At 42.8% G+C, this 16,569-nt stretch overlaps 1 protein-coding gene across 3 annotated transcripts in view; it reads left to right on the top strand.

The window, feature by feature from the left end:
• The window catches only part of LOC117368221, a 206,393-nt gene extending 191,684 nt beyond the window's left edge, over positions 1 to 14,709 (top strand). For all 3 annotated transcript variants that reach the window (XM_033961649.1, XM_033961650.1, XM_033961648.1), the window contains one exon: positions 13,192 to 14,709. In XM_033961649.1, coding sequence (XP_033817540.1) covers positions 13,192 to 13,568 — 377 coding nt within the window. In that variant the 3' untranslated portion in view covers positions 13,569 to 14,709. The remainder of the gene's footprint in view (positions 1 to 13,191) is intronic.
• The last annotated feature ends 1,860 nt before the right edge of the window (positions 14,710 to 16,569 follow it).

The following is a 16,569-nucleotide window of genomic DNA, read 5'->3' on the forward strand; positions in this document are numbered from 1 at the left end:
TGGAGAAACAAGCCAAATGCTAAAAACTAGAATTAATTTATTAATAATAATAATAATAATAATAACTTTATTCTTCTATACCGCCATAGTCGTGAGACTTCTAGGCGGTTCACACCGAAGAGAGCTGGACAATCAGCGAAGTTACAATGTCTTGAGATCCGGGATACAGTATACAGAAACTTACAAAAGTATATAGAAACTTACAAAAAAAGTCCGGGATACAGCGTGGAGAGTCTTACAAAAAGGGAGAGAGATACAGCATATGGAGTCTTACAACAGGCAGTGAAAAAATACAGCAAACAGAGTCTTAAAAAGGCAGCAGAAAAAATGTTATACATTTCAGATTTGAAAGCAGGAGTGGACATATGTAGTGTTGGGTGAAGATACTTTTTTAGGTGACAATTCTGTTGAATAAGGCAGTATTGTCACCTAAAAAAATATCTTCACAGATACCCTATTAAAAACTGCAATCCAAGCCAGGATATCACCTCTGTGGGATGGCATTTCAACAAATGAAAAACATTGCAATAACGATTTTATAGTGAGAAAACCGAAAGGAAATTTTTAAACTTTTTTGAAATCAAAATGATAAACTATTTTGAAACCCACAAAACAGGACTTTGGCTTCTTATCACATTACAGGCCATGAATTTTTTTTATGACTTTGTCTCCTCACCTGCCCCATGTCTCTCACCCACCCAACCCCAACTGAAATGCTTTAATGTTCCACTTACATAGACTGACAATTGTCAACATTTGTCTATTTCTGATCTGAAGAAGAAGAGTCGGCTTCAAAATCTAATCAAATAATGCACTAAAGTTAGTCCAATAGAAAAGGTATTAAGAACATAAGAATTGCCGGTGCTGGGTCAGACCAGTGGTCCATCCTGCCCAGAAGTCCGCTCACACGGCGGCCCCCCAGGTCAAGACCAGTGCTCTAAATGAGTCCAGCCTCACCTGTGTACGTCCCAGTTTAGCAGGAACTTGTCCAACTTTGTCTTGAATCCCTGGAGGGTGTTTCCCCCTATTTGAATCCCTGGAGGGTGTTTTCCCCTATAACAGCCTCCGGAAGAGTGTTCCAGTTTTCTACCACTCTCTGGGTGAAGAAAAACTTCCTTACATTTGTACGGAATCTATCCCCTTTTAACTTTAGAGAGTGTCCTCTCGTTCTCTCTACCTTGGAGAGGGTGAACAGTTTATCTTTCTCTACTAAGTCTATCCCCTTCATTATCTTGAATATTTCTATCATGTTCCCTCTCAGTCTTCCCTTTTCAAGGGAGAAGAGGCCCAGTTTCTCCAATCTCTCACTGTATGGCAACTCCTCCAGCCCCTTAACCATTTTAGTCGCTCTTCTTTGGACCCTTTCGAGTAGTACCGTGTCCTTCATGTACGGCGACCAGTGCTGGACGTAGTACTCCAGGTGAGGGCGCACCATGGCCTGGTACAGCGGCATGATAAACTTCTACGATCTGTTCATGATCCCCTTCTTGATCATTCCTAGCATTCTGTTCGCCCTTTTCGCCGCCGCAGCGCATTATGCAGATGGCTTCATGGACTTCTCGATCAGAACTCCCAAGTCCCTTTCCTGGGAGGTCTCTCCAAGTACTGCCCCGGGCATCCTGTATTCGTGCATGAGATTTTTGTTCCTGACATGTATCGCTTTGCTCTTATCCACGTTGAACCTCATTTGCCATGTCGATGCCCATTTCTCGAGCTTTATTCTTTTTGTTTTGTTTTATTTCTTTTAATTCTATATATTATCTTTGATTGGTAAGGCATGTGGTACCAACCAATGCTCTCGCTAAGGATTGGTCTGGTGTGTGCAAATTTTTTCTCATGTTTAAGCGACAAGTTCAAACAAATTTTTTTCTTGTGAACTACAGAATCTAAAAAATAACTGTTTTCCAGATTTGCAAGTATTTTTGTGAACGACCATGTAAAATCTGTAAGCGATGCTCCTAGGATGTATGAACAATTACTCGTGTGCTCAGCTTAGAGGGAACATATGTACCAACCCAGAATATCAACTAGAACACACATATGACGAATCCGGATATTCAGTTTGAGTGCTCTGACATTGTACAGCATTAAATATTCAGGTCTAACTCCGCTTGTGGCTGTTACCCATAAGTCCTAAGCCATTTTTAAAATGGACTTGTGAAAATCCACTGCTAATTCCAAGGAAAATCGTATAAAAATTGATGTTGCTCTTTGGGATCTTGCCAGGTACTTGTGACCTGGGTTGGCCACTGTTGGAAACAGGATACTGGACTTGATGCACCTTTGGTCTGTCCCAATATGGCAATTCTTATGTTTTTATGTGAGCCACGTATAGGACAATCAAGCCATTGTGACATCACTGCTGAGGTTGGCTCTTAGGCATTGGTGGAATGAGGCATTATGACATCACAATCTACTCTGGAATGTTGCTACTCTTTGGGTTTCTGCCAGGTACTTGGGACCTGGGTTGACCACTGTTGAAGACAGGACACTGGGCTTGATGGACTTTTGGTTTGTCCCAGTGTGGCAACTCTTATGTTCCAAAACCGCTGATTAGCTTGGGCTGAATATTATGCCAAATAATAATGTTTATCCAGGTCCCAAGAAGCATACGTATCTTCCTTAGTTTTCAGACCACCATTCTAACTACTAGGCTATTCCTCTGTTGACCAAATTGATTTAAACATAGGGGAGTCGATATTCAAAAGGGCTTAAATGAACAAGAGAGGCTTCAGCTGAGGCGACACTTAACTGGGTAATGCCATTGAATATCGCTGCTGCTAATTCTTAACTGGCTAGATTAGGAGTGTTCCAAGAACAGAGCTTGAGTGAAGCCAACATTTAGCTGGTTAGCGGCGATCTTCAATCCACCAACCAGCTAAATAAGTGCATCAAGTTAGGACAGCTAACCAAGTTAACCAAGCCTGAATATTAGCCAGTGACCAGTTAATGTCCGGGTCAGCGCACATGCCCAGATATTCAGTGTCGGGAGCCGTGTATGCCGCAAGAGCCAGAGTTAACTAAGCATCTTACAAGCCACTTACTTGAGTTGAATTTAACCCCCAGGATTACCACTGCTGCTTCTGCAAAGGAAAGTGTGTGTGGGGGGGGGGGGAAGAGAGACAGAAAGAAATACAGACAGACAAAAGAAGGCCAGGGAGAGAGACAGACAGGGAACCAGAGAGACAGACAGAAAGAAAGACAGACAGAAAGGGTGCCAGGGAGAGAGACAGAAAAATAGCAGGAGGGAGAGAGACAGAAAGAAAGGAAGAAAGAGACAGGAGCAGAGAGAGAGACATAAATAAAGAAAGACAGACAGGCATATATTCTAGCACCCGTTAATGTAACGGGCTTAAAGGTTTCAAGGTTTATTAAATATTTGATGAATCGCTATATCTTTATACAAAGCGATGTACATAATAATAAAATACAATTGAGTTAAAAAACATACAGTATATATATAGCCGAAGAGAGAGAGGAGAGAAGGGGAGCAGGAAGCAGAGGAGGCAGGCAGCGTTGGTGCCGAGCACCGAAGAAAGCAGAAGGAAGTAGGAGGACAGTAGGCTCGGGGTAGCGGCGAGAGTTCGCTCCGCCCCCCCCCCACGCGTCACAGGCAGCGCCGGACTCCCCCTTGAAAAGGGGAGGAGCCAGCGCGGCACACGCGGTGCCGAAGAGAGAGAGGAGAGAAGGGGAGCAGGAAGCAGAGGAGGCAGGCAGCGTTGGTGCCGAGCACCGAAGAAAGCAGAAGGAAGTAGGAGGACAGTAGGCTCGGGGTAGCGGCGAGAGTTCGCTCCGCCCCCCCCCCACGCGTCACAGGCAGCGCCGGACTCCCCCTTGAAAAGGGGAGGAGCCAACGGCGCCCAGCCGTTCGGCGCGCGGCGAAGGCGTGCGGTAAAGGCGCTCGCCTTAGCGAGAGCGCCTTTGCGAAGGGCCTTGCAAGGGACGAGCGCTACTCTCAAGAACACCAGAGGAGAACAGACCGGTAAGGAACCGACAAGCACAGAAGATAAGGAAGAGACAGACACAAAAGAAACCAACCCGCACATACAATCAAGGTGAGGTAGAGCAGAGACAGCACACATGAGAGAGACAACAAGGCAAGAAACACAAGGAAGCAGCAGGTAAGGGACACAAGCACACAAAGGCACAGGCACTGTAACACAAACAGACTCACCCAAATAGGAAGACTGCAGTCAGGAAGTCAGAAGGTAAGGGGGAGGTAGGATCAGTAGGAAAAAGAGCAGCAGTAGGTCACAACAAATCACTCAGATAACCCACGAGTGAAGCACGAAATGGAAGCCCAAGGAAGTCAGAAGATGAGCTTTCCTGTCTTCTGTATCGACTGCAATATGTATGACTACCTCCCTTCGGGGATCCAGGCATACATTTGCGATCGATGCATGGAGATGGATAGCTTGAAATGTCAGGTAAGACTATTGGAGGGAACAGTGATGGAACTTGAAGACAGAATCCGAGCACAGGAGAAGATTCTAGTGGAGCACAGCCCAAACGACGAGGTCAAGGATCTAGAAATGTTCATAGAGGAAGCCCATCAGCATCACGTAGAGATCCCAGGGCTGGAAAACTGTACTCAGGAAACCCAAGTGAGGAGAGAAGACACCCATGCAAACACAGAAGAAAATGAAGACGAGGTAGGAGACAACCGCACACCAGGAGGAATAGTGAGAGCACAGGAAGATGTCCCCCCACCCAAAGAACAGGAAACAATTTCAAGAGTATCATTGGAGGAAGAAGACAGGCCCTACTCCAAGGACGTGGACCTACGCCCCCCAAGGAACTCCCGAATAAAGAAGATGGGGATCATCGTAGGCGACTCCATTATACGACACGTGGACAGCCACACCGCAGGAGGAAGAGAGGACAGAGTAGTCACCTGTCTGCCTGGAGCAAGAGTAAAGGATGTGACCAACAGGATCTCCAGGATCATAGATGGCGCACGGGGAGTGGACACCGCTGTGCTTATCCACGTAGGAACAAATGATGTGAGCGGGCGGAAGTATGACAGGGAAGAGCTGAAGGGCCAGCTCCGCTCACTCGGAAGACAACTGAAGATCAGGGAGGTGAAGGTGGCCTTCTCTGAAATCCTCCCTGTACCAAGAGCAGATGGAAAGAGACAAGGGGAATTGCAAGTGATCAACGCCTGGATGAGACGATGGTGCGAAGACGAAGGCTTCGACTTCGTGCGCAACTGGACGGCGTTCTGGGGAAAAAGTAAATACTACAGAAGGGATGGACTACACCTCAACAAGGAAGGAGCAAGAGTTTTGGCAGGCAACATGAAGAAAGCAATAGAGAAGGCTTTAAACTGAAGGACAGGGGAAAGCCGACAGTCGACCACCGGTCGATGGCACGGACAACAGGATGCCCCGACGTAGGAACAAAGGACTACTACTCATACACAAGAGAGGTCGACCTCACAGCCAACAAAGGAGAACAAGCAGGAAGGGACAACTCAGACACAGGAGGGGATGACCACACAGCAAACATGGGAGATAACACAGGAGCAGTAAAGGATACCGTAAATGAAACTGTAAGGACAGCCAAGAGTAGAAGGTCCAAAAAGGTAACACGAAGGGAACTTAGATGTATGTATACAAATGCTAGAAGTCTAGGAAACAAAATGGGAGAACTAGAGACGATAGCAAGACATGAGAACATGGATATCATTGGCATAACAGAAACATGGTGGAATGAAGAAAACAAATGGGACACAGTACTACAGGGATACAAACTATATAGAAGGGATCGAGAAGGGCAGAAAGGTGGAGGTATTGCCCTATATGTTAAGGAAGGAATAGATTCTGTTGGAATGATTACAACAGACAGGAAAGAGAAGCTGGAGTCCCTCTGGATCAAAATTCCTGGTCACAATGGCGCAGATACAAAAATTGGCCTTTACTATCGTCCCCCAGGACAGGCGGAGGTCACTGACTCAGAAATGATGGAGGAAATCAAACAAGTATGCAAGACAGGCAATGTAGTTATATTGGGAGACTTCAATTTCCCAGGAATAGACTGGAAACTAGGAGCCTCCAACTGCGGCAAGGAGGCCATGTTCCTGGAGGTGCTAGGGGATTGCTTCCTGGAGCAAATGGTAAAAGAGCCAACAAGAGGCGACGCCACCTTGGACTTGGTCCTAAATGGTCTCACCGGACCGATAACAGAAGTAGAAGTCATGGTTCCACTGGGAACGAGTGATCACAATGTAATCAACTTTAAACTTGACATCGGGAAAGGGAAACATGCCAAAACCTTAACCACCACCTTAAACTTGAAAAAGGGTAAATACGATTGCATGAGAGCCATGGTAACAAAACGACTCGAGAAGATGGTGGACAAACTTGAAACAGTAGACCAGGCATGGTGCCTATTGAAAAATACTATTGCAGAAGCACAAGATCTCTACATTCCGAGGATTTCCAAAGATCGGAGAACTAAAGGCAAAGGAGAACCAGCATGGCTTACCATACAGGTGAAGGAAGCCATAAAAGAAAAGAAGGACTCTTTCAAAAAATGGAAATGCACGAAGACAACCGAAGCCTGGAACAAACATAAAGATGAACAGAAGAAATGTCACAAGGCGGTGAGGGATGCAAAACAGGACTATGAGGAAAAAATAGCCCGGGAGGCCAAAAACTTCAAGCCCTGCAAAAGAGGCAGTGGGACCCCTGGACGACATGGGAAGAAAAGGGTACATCAAGGAAGATAAACAAATCGCAGACAAACTAAATTCCTTCTTTGCGTCTGTCTTTACGAAGGAGGACACCTCAACAATACCTGAAGTGGAGAAACTGTTTACAGGAGAAATAAAGGACAGCCTCACCACAGTTGAAGTGAACTTAGATCAGATATACTACCAGATCGACAAACTTAAAAGTGACAAATCCCCTGGACCGGATGAAATTCACCCGAGAGTCTTGAAGGAATTGAAGGTCGAAATCGGAGAGTTACTGCAAAAACTTGCAAACCTGTCAATCAGAACTGGTCAGATACCAGACGACTGGAGGAAAGCGAACGTCACGCCAATTTTCAAAAAAGGATCAAGAGGAGAACCGGGCAACTATAGACCTGTGAGTCTTACATCTGTCCCCGGCAAGATGATTGAATCACTGATCAAGGATAGCATAGTTCAGCACTTGGACACACACGACTTGATGAAACCCAGTCAACATGGATTCAGGAAAGGGAAATCGTGTTTGACGAATTTACTCCAATTCTTTGAGACCGTGAACAAGCAAATTGATAGTGGAAAGCCGGTGGACATAATATACTTGGACTTCCAGAAAGCATTTGACAAAGTTCCACATGAAAGACTTCTCAGGAAACTACAAAGCCATGGCATAGAGGGAGATATACAAAGATGGATAGGCAAATGGCTGGAAAATAGGAAGCAGAGAGTGGGCATAAATGGGAAGTTCTCCGACTGGGAGAAAGTGACTAGTGGTGTACCCCAGGGCTCGGTACTTGGGCCGATCCTTTTTAATATTTATATCAATGACCTGGAAAACGGAACATCCAGTGAGATCATCAAGTTTGCAGACGACACAAAACTCTGCCGGGCAATCAGATCGCAGGAGGACAGTGAGGAACTCCAGAGCGATTTGTGTCGGTTAGAAAAATGGGCGGAGAAATGGCAGATGAAGTTCAACGTGGAGAAATGCAAGGTAATGCATTTAGGCAGTAAAAATAAGGAATACGAGTACAGAATGTCAGGTGCAACTCTGGGAAAAAGTGAACAAGAAAGGGATCTGGGTGTACTGATAGATAGGACCCTGAAGCCGTCGGCACAATGCGCTGCAGCGGCAAATAAGGCAAATAGAATGTTGGGCATGATAAAGAAAGGAATCTCGAGTAGATCGGAGAAAGTTATAATGCCGCTTTATAGGGCAATGGTCAGACCCCACTTGGAATACTGCGTCCAACATTGGTCTCCCTACTTAAAGAAGGATATAAAACTGCTGGAGAGGGTGCAGAGACGAGCAACTAAACTAGTGAAGGGTATGGAGAAACTGGAATATGAGGATCGACTTAAAACACTGGGATTGTTCTCCCTTGAGAAAAGGAGACTGCGTGGGGATATGATCGAAACCTTCAAAATACTGAAAGGAATCGACAAAATAGAGCAGAGAAGATTATTTACATTGTCCAATTTGACACGGACAAGAGGACATGAAATGAAGCTAAGGGGGGGCAAGTTCAGGACTAATATCAGGAAGTTCTGCTTCACACAGAGAGTGGTTGACATCTGGAATACTCTCCCAGGGGAGATTATTGCGGAATCGACAGTCCTAGGCTTCAAAAGCAAACTAGATGCATATCTCCTTGAGCGAGGCATATAAAGATATGGTTGGCTATAAAATAAGCCAGGTGTATACCTAGCAGGGCCTCCGCGTGTGCGGATCGCCGGACTTGATGGACCGAAGGTCTGATCCGGAGATGGCGCTTCTTATGTTCTTATGTTCTTATCAATAGAGATCCAACATGACCAACAACAATTGGGAGGGAAGGGGGGTTAAAGTTACATCTATTGTGTTGAGAAATACATTTAAGGAAAAAAACATTGGGGAATAAGGGGATTTTAAAAGCGAAATTGATAAAGTAAAATAAATTTTAGATATTAAAAGCCTGTTTAAAAAGAAATGTTTTCAAGGATTTCTTGAAGGATAAAATGTCTTTTTCAATTTTTATGTATTGGGGCAATGAATTCCACCATTGGGGGCCAACTACAGAAAACATATCTAATCTTCGAGTACCTATTATTTTTAAGGAGGGAACAACTAATAGGTTTTGGGAAGATGATCTAAGTGTACGTGTGGAACTATAGGGAATTAACATTTTAGAAATGCATTGAGGTTGATTGAAAATCAAATTTTTAAATATAAGTAACAAGACCTTAAATTCTATGCGCTGGCAAATAGGAAGCCAATGTGATTTGATGAAAAGAGGAGTTACGTGATCAAATTTTTTGGCATCATGGATTAATTTAATGGCAGTGTTTTGAACAATTTGAAGTTGTCGTTTTTGTTTTTGAGTAATATTAAGTAACAAAGAATTACAATAGTCAATTTTAGCTATCACTAAAGAATGAATTAAAATATTGCGGGATTTGGATTCAAGGAATTTAGATATAGATCTAATCAAACGTAATTTATAGAAACAGGCTTTAACTATATTGTTGATATGATCTCTATATTCTAATTTTTCATCAATTATAACACCTAAGATTTTTAGTTTAGGGACAATTTCAATTGGCGTATTATTAAGTAGAAAAGGCGAATTTAATATGATATCTCTTTTCCAATTAAAAATCATAGCTTTTGTTTTATTTATATTTAATGCTAATTTATTGTTATTAAGCCAATTTTGAACAAGATCGAGTTTTGAATTTAAAGATTTAATGTCTTCTTGATTTTCAGGATTGATAGGGTGTATTAATTGAATGTCATCTGCGTATGAAAAAGCAGTAAAGCCAACAGACTGGCATAGATTCAATAATGGTGCAAGATAGATATTAAATAAAAGGGGTGACAAAATAGAGCCTTGAGGAATTCCAAAGGTCGTTGTGTATGCCTCAGAATATTCTTTATTAAATTTAACACAGGAAGTTCGATTAGTAAGATATGATGTAAACCAGTTAAGAACTTGATCGCATGGTCCAATTGATTCCAATCGACTGAGCAGTAGATCGTGGTCTATTGTGTCAAATGCTGCAGAGATATCAAGGGAAAAAAAGGCGACAGATTTATGATGGTCTAGAAAGTAGTGGATATTATTTGTTAAACCAATTAGAGAATGTTCTGTGCTATGATGTTTGCGAAAGCCTGTTTGATTGGGATGCATAACATTAGTTGATTCAATAAAATCAGAAACTTGATTAAATATCCATTTTTCAGTCAGTTTTGCTAAAAAAGAGATATTTGCGATTGGCCGATAATTTAATGGGTCGTTTATACTAATTTTGAGATCTTTAAGTAAAGGAATAATAGTTGCAATTTTCCAGAGCGCAGGAACAGAAGCAGTTTGTAAACTTTTAAGAATAATGGTATGAATGAAAGGACCAAAGAGATGAAATTTTTTTTATAATAATTAGCTTTCTTTTATAACTTAAAGGAGCCACAAGTGTCATGCGGTTTCACCACACATGCTATTTTGCCAGGGTTTCAAACTAAACGTGAGTTGGGTTTATTTGACTAGGTTGTAAGGTAGCCGTGGGGTGCACCGATTTCAGCCAGGGTCCTTCCTTGTAGAGATACTTCCTTGTAAGAGAACATCATGCATTAACCTCTCAGTAAATGCTGACCTTCAACACAACCTAAAATTGTGTAAATTGATGCAAATATAAACACATTTAAGCTGTGCCCATATTTTTTTTTTTTTTTTTTAGAATATCTTTATTAGCAATTGCAAAGGGACATACAACCAGAAGTAGAGAAAGCAGAGATATGCATAACAACCAGAGAGAGCAACAAGTGAAAAAACATGACACCAGAGGAGGCATAATACAAAAATCCTTCGGCCAGATGCCCCATACAATTGACATTTTTAATTAGCAAAATACCCCCAAGCAAACACACACAAACTACAAATACTCGGCCTCAAGTCTCAACAATCAGACAGCAAACACCCCACAGACATACCCCCCATTCAACCAAACATGCTAGTGCAGCCACCCATGAGCGAAAAGGAGAGAGTGACAGCCACTCCAAGTACAGCATGTATCATGCCTGCCCACTGGATTCATGAGACACTTCTCTTATTGTACTTGTGTTAAGCTGAAAGTTGATTCTGCCTATAATATAGCAGTGCAATGTCTTTTAATATATATTTTTTTAATAAATAGCAAGACCAAGTACATTTACAATGTTGCCTTAACTGAGAAACCACTAGCAGTCTGCTTTAAAGTGACTGGTATATCTCTAAAAGAGAAGTCCATAGGCCATTATTGAGATAGTTTGGAGAAATCCACTACTTATTCCTAGGATAAGCAGCATGAAATCTGATTTACTACTTGGGATCTAGCTAGGTATTGGGACCTGGGTGGGCCACTGTTGGAAACAGGATATCGGGCTTGATGGACCTTCGGTCTGTCCAGTACGGCAATTCTTATGTTCTTATGTGAGCAAAGTATGGGACAATCAATCCTTTATGACATCATTGATGCGGTTGGCTCTTAGGCATTGGTGGAATGAGACTTTATGACATCACAATCTCAGCTTTGGAATGTTGCTATTCTTTGAGTTTCTGCCTGGTACTTGGGACCTGGGTTAGCCACTGTTGGAAACGGGATTCTGGGCTTGATGGGCCTTCGCTCTGTCCCAGAAGGGCAATTTTTATGTTCTTATGGCTAAATCACCACAGTTAGATCAATTATTAGGCTAACTCACCAGTGCTGGGCACAGATTTGAATGAGAGGAGAGACTGGAAATACATTTAAGTAATGAACCATAACAATACATTTAGGAGTTGATATTCAAAGCAATTGAACTGGACAGAAACAGCTCCTGGCTGGTTAAATTGTTTGGGCTAGACAGTCATATTCATCACACTGAAATGGTTATCACCACTGAAAATATCCTCTTAGGCCTGGATTCTCAAAACTGCGCTGTTCGGAAGGCGCCAGTAGGCGCCTGAACAGCATCTGCATCAGGGGTCTCAAAGTCCCTCCTCGAGGGCCGCAATCCAGTCGGGTTTTCAGGATTTCCCCAATGAGTATGCACGAGATGTATTTCCATGCACTGCTTTCAATGCATATTCATTGGGGAAAGCCTGAAAACCTGACTGGATTCTGGCCGTCGAGGACTGGAGTTGCCCACCCCTGGCCTAGTACTTTGGGTCTTTTTTAACACTGTACTAGAGCAGAGATCTCAAACTGCCTCCTTGAGGGCCGCAATCCAGTCGGGTTTTCAGGATTTCCCCAATGAATATGCATTGAAAGCTCTGCATGCACATAGATCTCATGCATATTCATTGGGGAAATCCTGAAAACCTGACTGGATTCTGGCCGTCGAGGACTGGAGTTGCCCACCCCTGGCCTAGTACTTTGGGTCTTTTTTAACACTGTACTAGAGCAGAGATCTCAAAGTGCCTCCTTGAGGGCCGCAATCCAGTCGGGTTTTCAGGATTTCCCCAATGAATATGCATTGAAAGCTCTGCATGCACATAGATCTCATGCATATTCATTGGGGAAATCCTGAAAACCCGACTGGATTCCGGCTCTTGAGGACCGGAGTTGCCTACCCTTGTACTAGACCAGGGATCTAAAAATCCCTCCTCGAGGGCCGCAATCCAGTCGGGTTTTCAGGATTTCCCCAATGAATATGCATTGAAAGCAGTGCATGCACATAGAGCTCATGCATATTCATTGGGGAAATCCTGAAAACCCGACTGGATTGCGGCCCTCGAGGAGGGACTTTGAGACCCCTGATATACGTTAAGTGTTTTAATTGGCCATTAACAGCGCCTGAATCACATCTATGCAGATGCTTGCCGGCGCTGAAAGTTAAAAGAGGCCTAGTTATGGGCGGGGCTGATGTTCCAACGTCAAAGACAGGCGCCGTAAATGTCGACCTGTAAAACCCTCGCCTACATTTCTGGCCCCTATCTTCAACACTGACTGTGATTCTCAAAACAGTGCCATGGTTTGAGTGACGAGTAGCCTGCGCCATTTTTGGGTTTTTTTTAGGCGTCGGCCGATCCCGGCACCATTTTGAGAATCTGGGCCTTAACCCCAACTCAAAACCAGCTATTCTAGAGGCACTCCAGGGGCAGAGACAGCACTCGGCCAGTTAAGTGTCGATATTGAGCACTTAACCAGCCAAGGTAAGAGCATAAATAGGACCGCCTAAAAGTCAGTCCTATCTTTATGTGGTTCGCCACAGCTGGTTAAGTGCTGAATATCTCACATAACCAGGTATAATTTTTACTGGCTGCATAAACCCAAAAATTCAACGCTGGAGCTTGGACATGGCCCAGCATTGAATTTCCAAGGATAACGTTAACAGCGGTCAGCAAAACGCTGATCATTGCCAGCTGACTATCGGGCTCTTAATCACCACTTGGAATTAGCAGTTCCGCTGCAATAAGATGTGATTTTCCAAAATGATACCAGTTGAGGAACATCTTTTAATTCTAACAGACTAAACTAGTTGTGTGCACTTTCCTTTCTCACAGGTGACCAGGATGTTAAAGTGTGTATGGAAGGCTATAATTTTTCTCTCCGGGTGAAGGACGAGAAAGAGGACGTGGTACCTGCTAAACTTGAGCAAGCCAAGGTTTATGTGCAAAAGTTGAGCCGGGCTGCCAAGTTGATCATATCTACTGAGACAAAACTGCAAGAAATGATGTACTCAATGCTTCAGAGTAAGAGCCAGTTGAGTGAGAGAGTAAAGCAGGAAAATCCAGAGTATCTGGACCAGGTACGACTGGAAGGAAATCTGGAGGAAAATTTCCAGAAAATAGACCAGATCAAGAAGCTCTCCAAACTATATGAAGAAGAGGCCAAACATGTGTTGACAGAAATGGCAAAACTAGCTGGAGTAAGCCTTTAAGAGGTCCTAGCTATGTTTTTTTTTTATTAGCTGAAAAGTCACTGTGCCTGATGGCACTGCATTATGAGACACCGGACATAGATATGACTTTGAAATCCTTGACTTCTCCGTATCACCAGAAATGAAATGAATTATATAGGTGGCATAATCAAAAGTATAAGGCTCCAATACTTGATAGTTAGGCTCGTAAACTAGCCATTGATTTATCTAGAACTTTAAATTGTGGCAAGAGTTGAGGAGGAAAGGCTTCTGAGGAACATTCTATATAGCCACCTGTGCAAGACCGAAATACAAGTCATCATGAAAACAGGAACCTTCAGGATCCTCGTTGCTTGTCCCTGCCAACAGATTAAGCAGAAACATGTCAACTGCTGCTGACGAGACCGCGGGCATCACGGCTCTCTCTCCAAATCTTAAGATTTGAGTGTTCTTATGGGTGTGACAATGACTTTTCAAAAGACCTCTCATGCCAAAAAAAGCAAATAGAATGTTAGGAATTGTAGCAAATTGACCTTCCGGAAAGCAGTAAAGACGCTTCTTTTCATGGACCAGATCAATTCTGGTCTCAAACGTTGACAGACCTCGCATCGACGTACCTTACCTCAGAACCCCTGCGCCTGCCAACCAGTTCTTCTACCGTTCACTGCAGATATGTTAATACCCATTCGTGACTCTACGATTTATGTTCTTAGATTCTGCAAAGCCTGTGTTTCTTAGCCACATTCTCTATAAGTTGTAAGTTATTGACTCTGTAATGTACGTATCTCTGTGACTGAAAACTTTGTGTATGTATCCTTGTAACCCGTTCTGGGCTCTTGGTAGGACGGGCTTTAAATATGAAAAAAATATAGCAAGGGAACAAAAGAAAAACCAAACATGGAATATCATAATGCTTCTGTTTGGCTCTACGGTGTGAGCACACCTTGTGAAATTCTAGATGTATCTTCTGAGGACAAACCTTCATCTTGTTATTTTAAGACGCCGATGATTTGGTTATCTGTGAAGAAGATCATCCAGAACCTTTATTTAAGTAGAATTGGATTACTACATATATTTTGACTCCTGAGGCAGGCAAATTTCCACCGAAATATGGCTCCGTGTCAAGTTCTTTTTAATAAAAGTTTACTGGTTGGAAAAGTTATCTGTCTGACCTCCTACTTTTGTTTGATTTGGTCCAGTCCTTTCTTTACCCTGAGTATATGTGTTTCCATTAATGATGTAATCCGCTCTGAATCTGAATTGAAAAATAGTGGACTATAAGACTACTGATTAGATTAGATAGAGGTCTATAAAAAATGATTGGCATGGAATAGGCAAACATGAATCTACTCTTTCCATAAATACAAAGACTAGGGGACAGGTCTTGAAGTTAATAGATAGTGCATTTACAAGAAATTTGAAAAAAAAAATTCTCTCAATGCGCTGTAATGTGTTGCTGGAGGATATGATAAAAGCAGATAACATTGCAAGTTTTAAAAAGGTTGGGACAAATTCCTGGAAGAAAAGTCCATAACCTCTTATAAAGGTAGACCCAGAAGAAACCAATGCTTATCTCTGGGATAGGTCGTGTGGACCAAGGAGAAACCACTGCTTATCCCTGGGGGTAGGTAGTATGGAATCTTGCTATTTTGGGATCCTGACCTCTGAAACTTTGCCCCAAGTTATCTGGAGAGGTTAGCCAGATAGCAGACTGAACGTTGCTGCTTCAAGAAAGGTTCTGACACTGCCTTCATTATCCAGATATACAATATTTTGACTGATAGAGCCAGCATTAAAAAAAAAAAATGGACTGCAGAGGCTGAGTATTGACCCAAAAATTATAAAAAAATAAAAAATAAGTTAACTGCTAATGTTATTGAGGATGACATGGGGGAAGCCACTGCTTGTCCTGTATCGGTGGCATGGAATGCTGCTACTATTTGGGCTTTTGCTAGATAATTGTGACTTGGATTGGCCTCCGTGAAGACGGGATACTGGGTAGATGGACCATTGGTCTGACCTAGTAAGGCTATTCTTATGTTCTTAAGGATCTAAGTAGTTAACTTGAATATTTTACTACAACCAACTCGGGCAAATTTCTTCAATAAAGGAAGTAGATAAATTATAATCAATAAATAAAAACAAACAATCCAACATTATAGTCTACAAATCAGCAAATTGAATACATATATGAGAAAGCCGTGTACATCTTTTCAGACTTGGGCAGTTTTTAAGTTCAGATGGACAGATCCCTATAACTTCTTTCATTTGGCATGGAACCACCAAAGATCAACTTTTTTAGAGACAGGTTAACATTCTGTTCCATTTTAACCTGTTTCAGATCATTTCTAATCTCCTTTAGGAAAGAAAACTGTTATGTGCATGTTGACAGAAAGGATGGTAGATGCGTGGAACAGTCTCCCGAAAGAGGTGGTGGAGACAGAGACTGCGTCTAAATTCAAGAGGGCCTGGGATAGGCATGTGGGATCTCTCGGAGAGAGAAAGAGAAGATTACTGCAGATGGGCAGACTAGGTGAATTTGCAATCATGTTTCTGTTTCTATAATCATAAAGCTCTATGACCTCACAATGCAGGTGGAAAGAGCTTTAGCCTATAGGAAGAGGAGATGCAAATGTTAAGAGCCTTAGCCAATAGGGAGAGGAGGAGATAGTGGATGCTGTGGATGGGCCATTTGGCCTTTATCTGCCATCATGTTTCTATAACCATAAAGCTCTATGACCTCACAATGCAGGTGTAAAGAGCCTTGGCCAATAGGGAGAGGAGATGCAAATGTTAAGAGCCTTAGCCAATAGGGAGAGGAGGAGAGATGCTGCGGATGGGCCATATCTACCATCATGTTTCTATGTTTCTATAATCATAAAGCTCTGTGACCTCACAATGCAGGTGTAAAGAGCCTTAGCCTATAGGAAGAGGAGATGCAAATGTTAAGAGCCTTAGCCAATAGGGAGAGGAGGAGATAGTGGATGCAGTGGATGGGCCATTTGGCCTTTATCTGCCATCA

The sequence above is a fragment of the Geotrypetes seraphini genome, chromosome 10, assembly GCF_902459505.1.
Source record: "Geotrypetes seraphini chromosome 10, aGeoSer1.1, whole genome shotgun sequence".
Taxonomy (NCBI): Eukaryota; Metazoa; Chordata; class Amphibia; order Gymnophiona; family Dermophiidae; genus Geotrypetes; species Geotrypetes seraphini.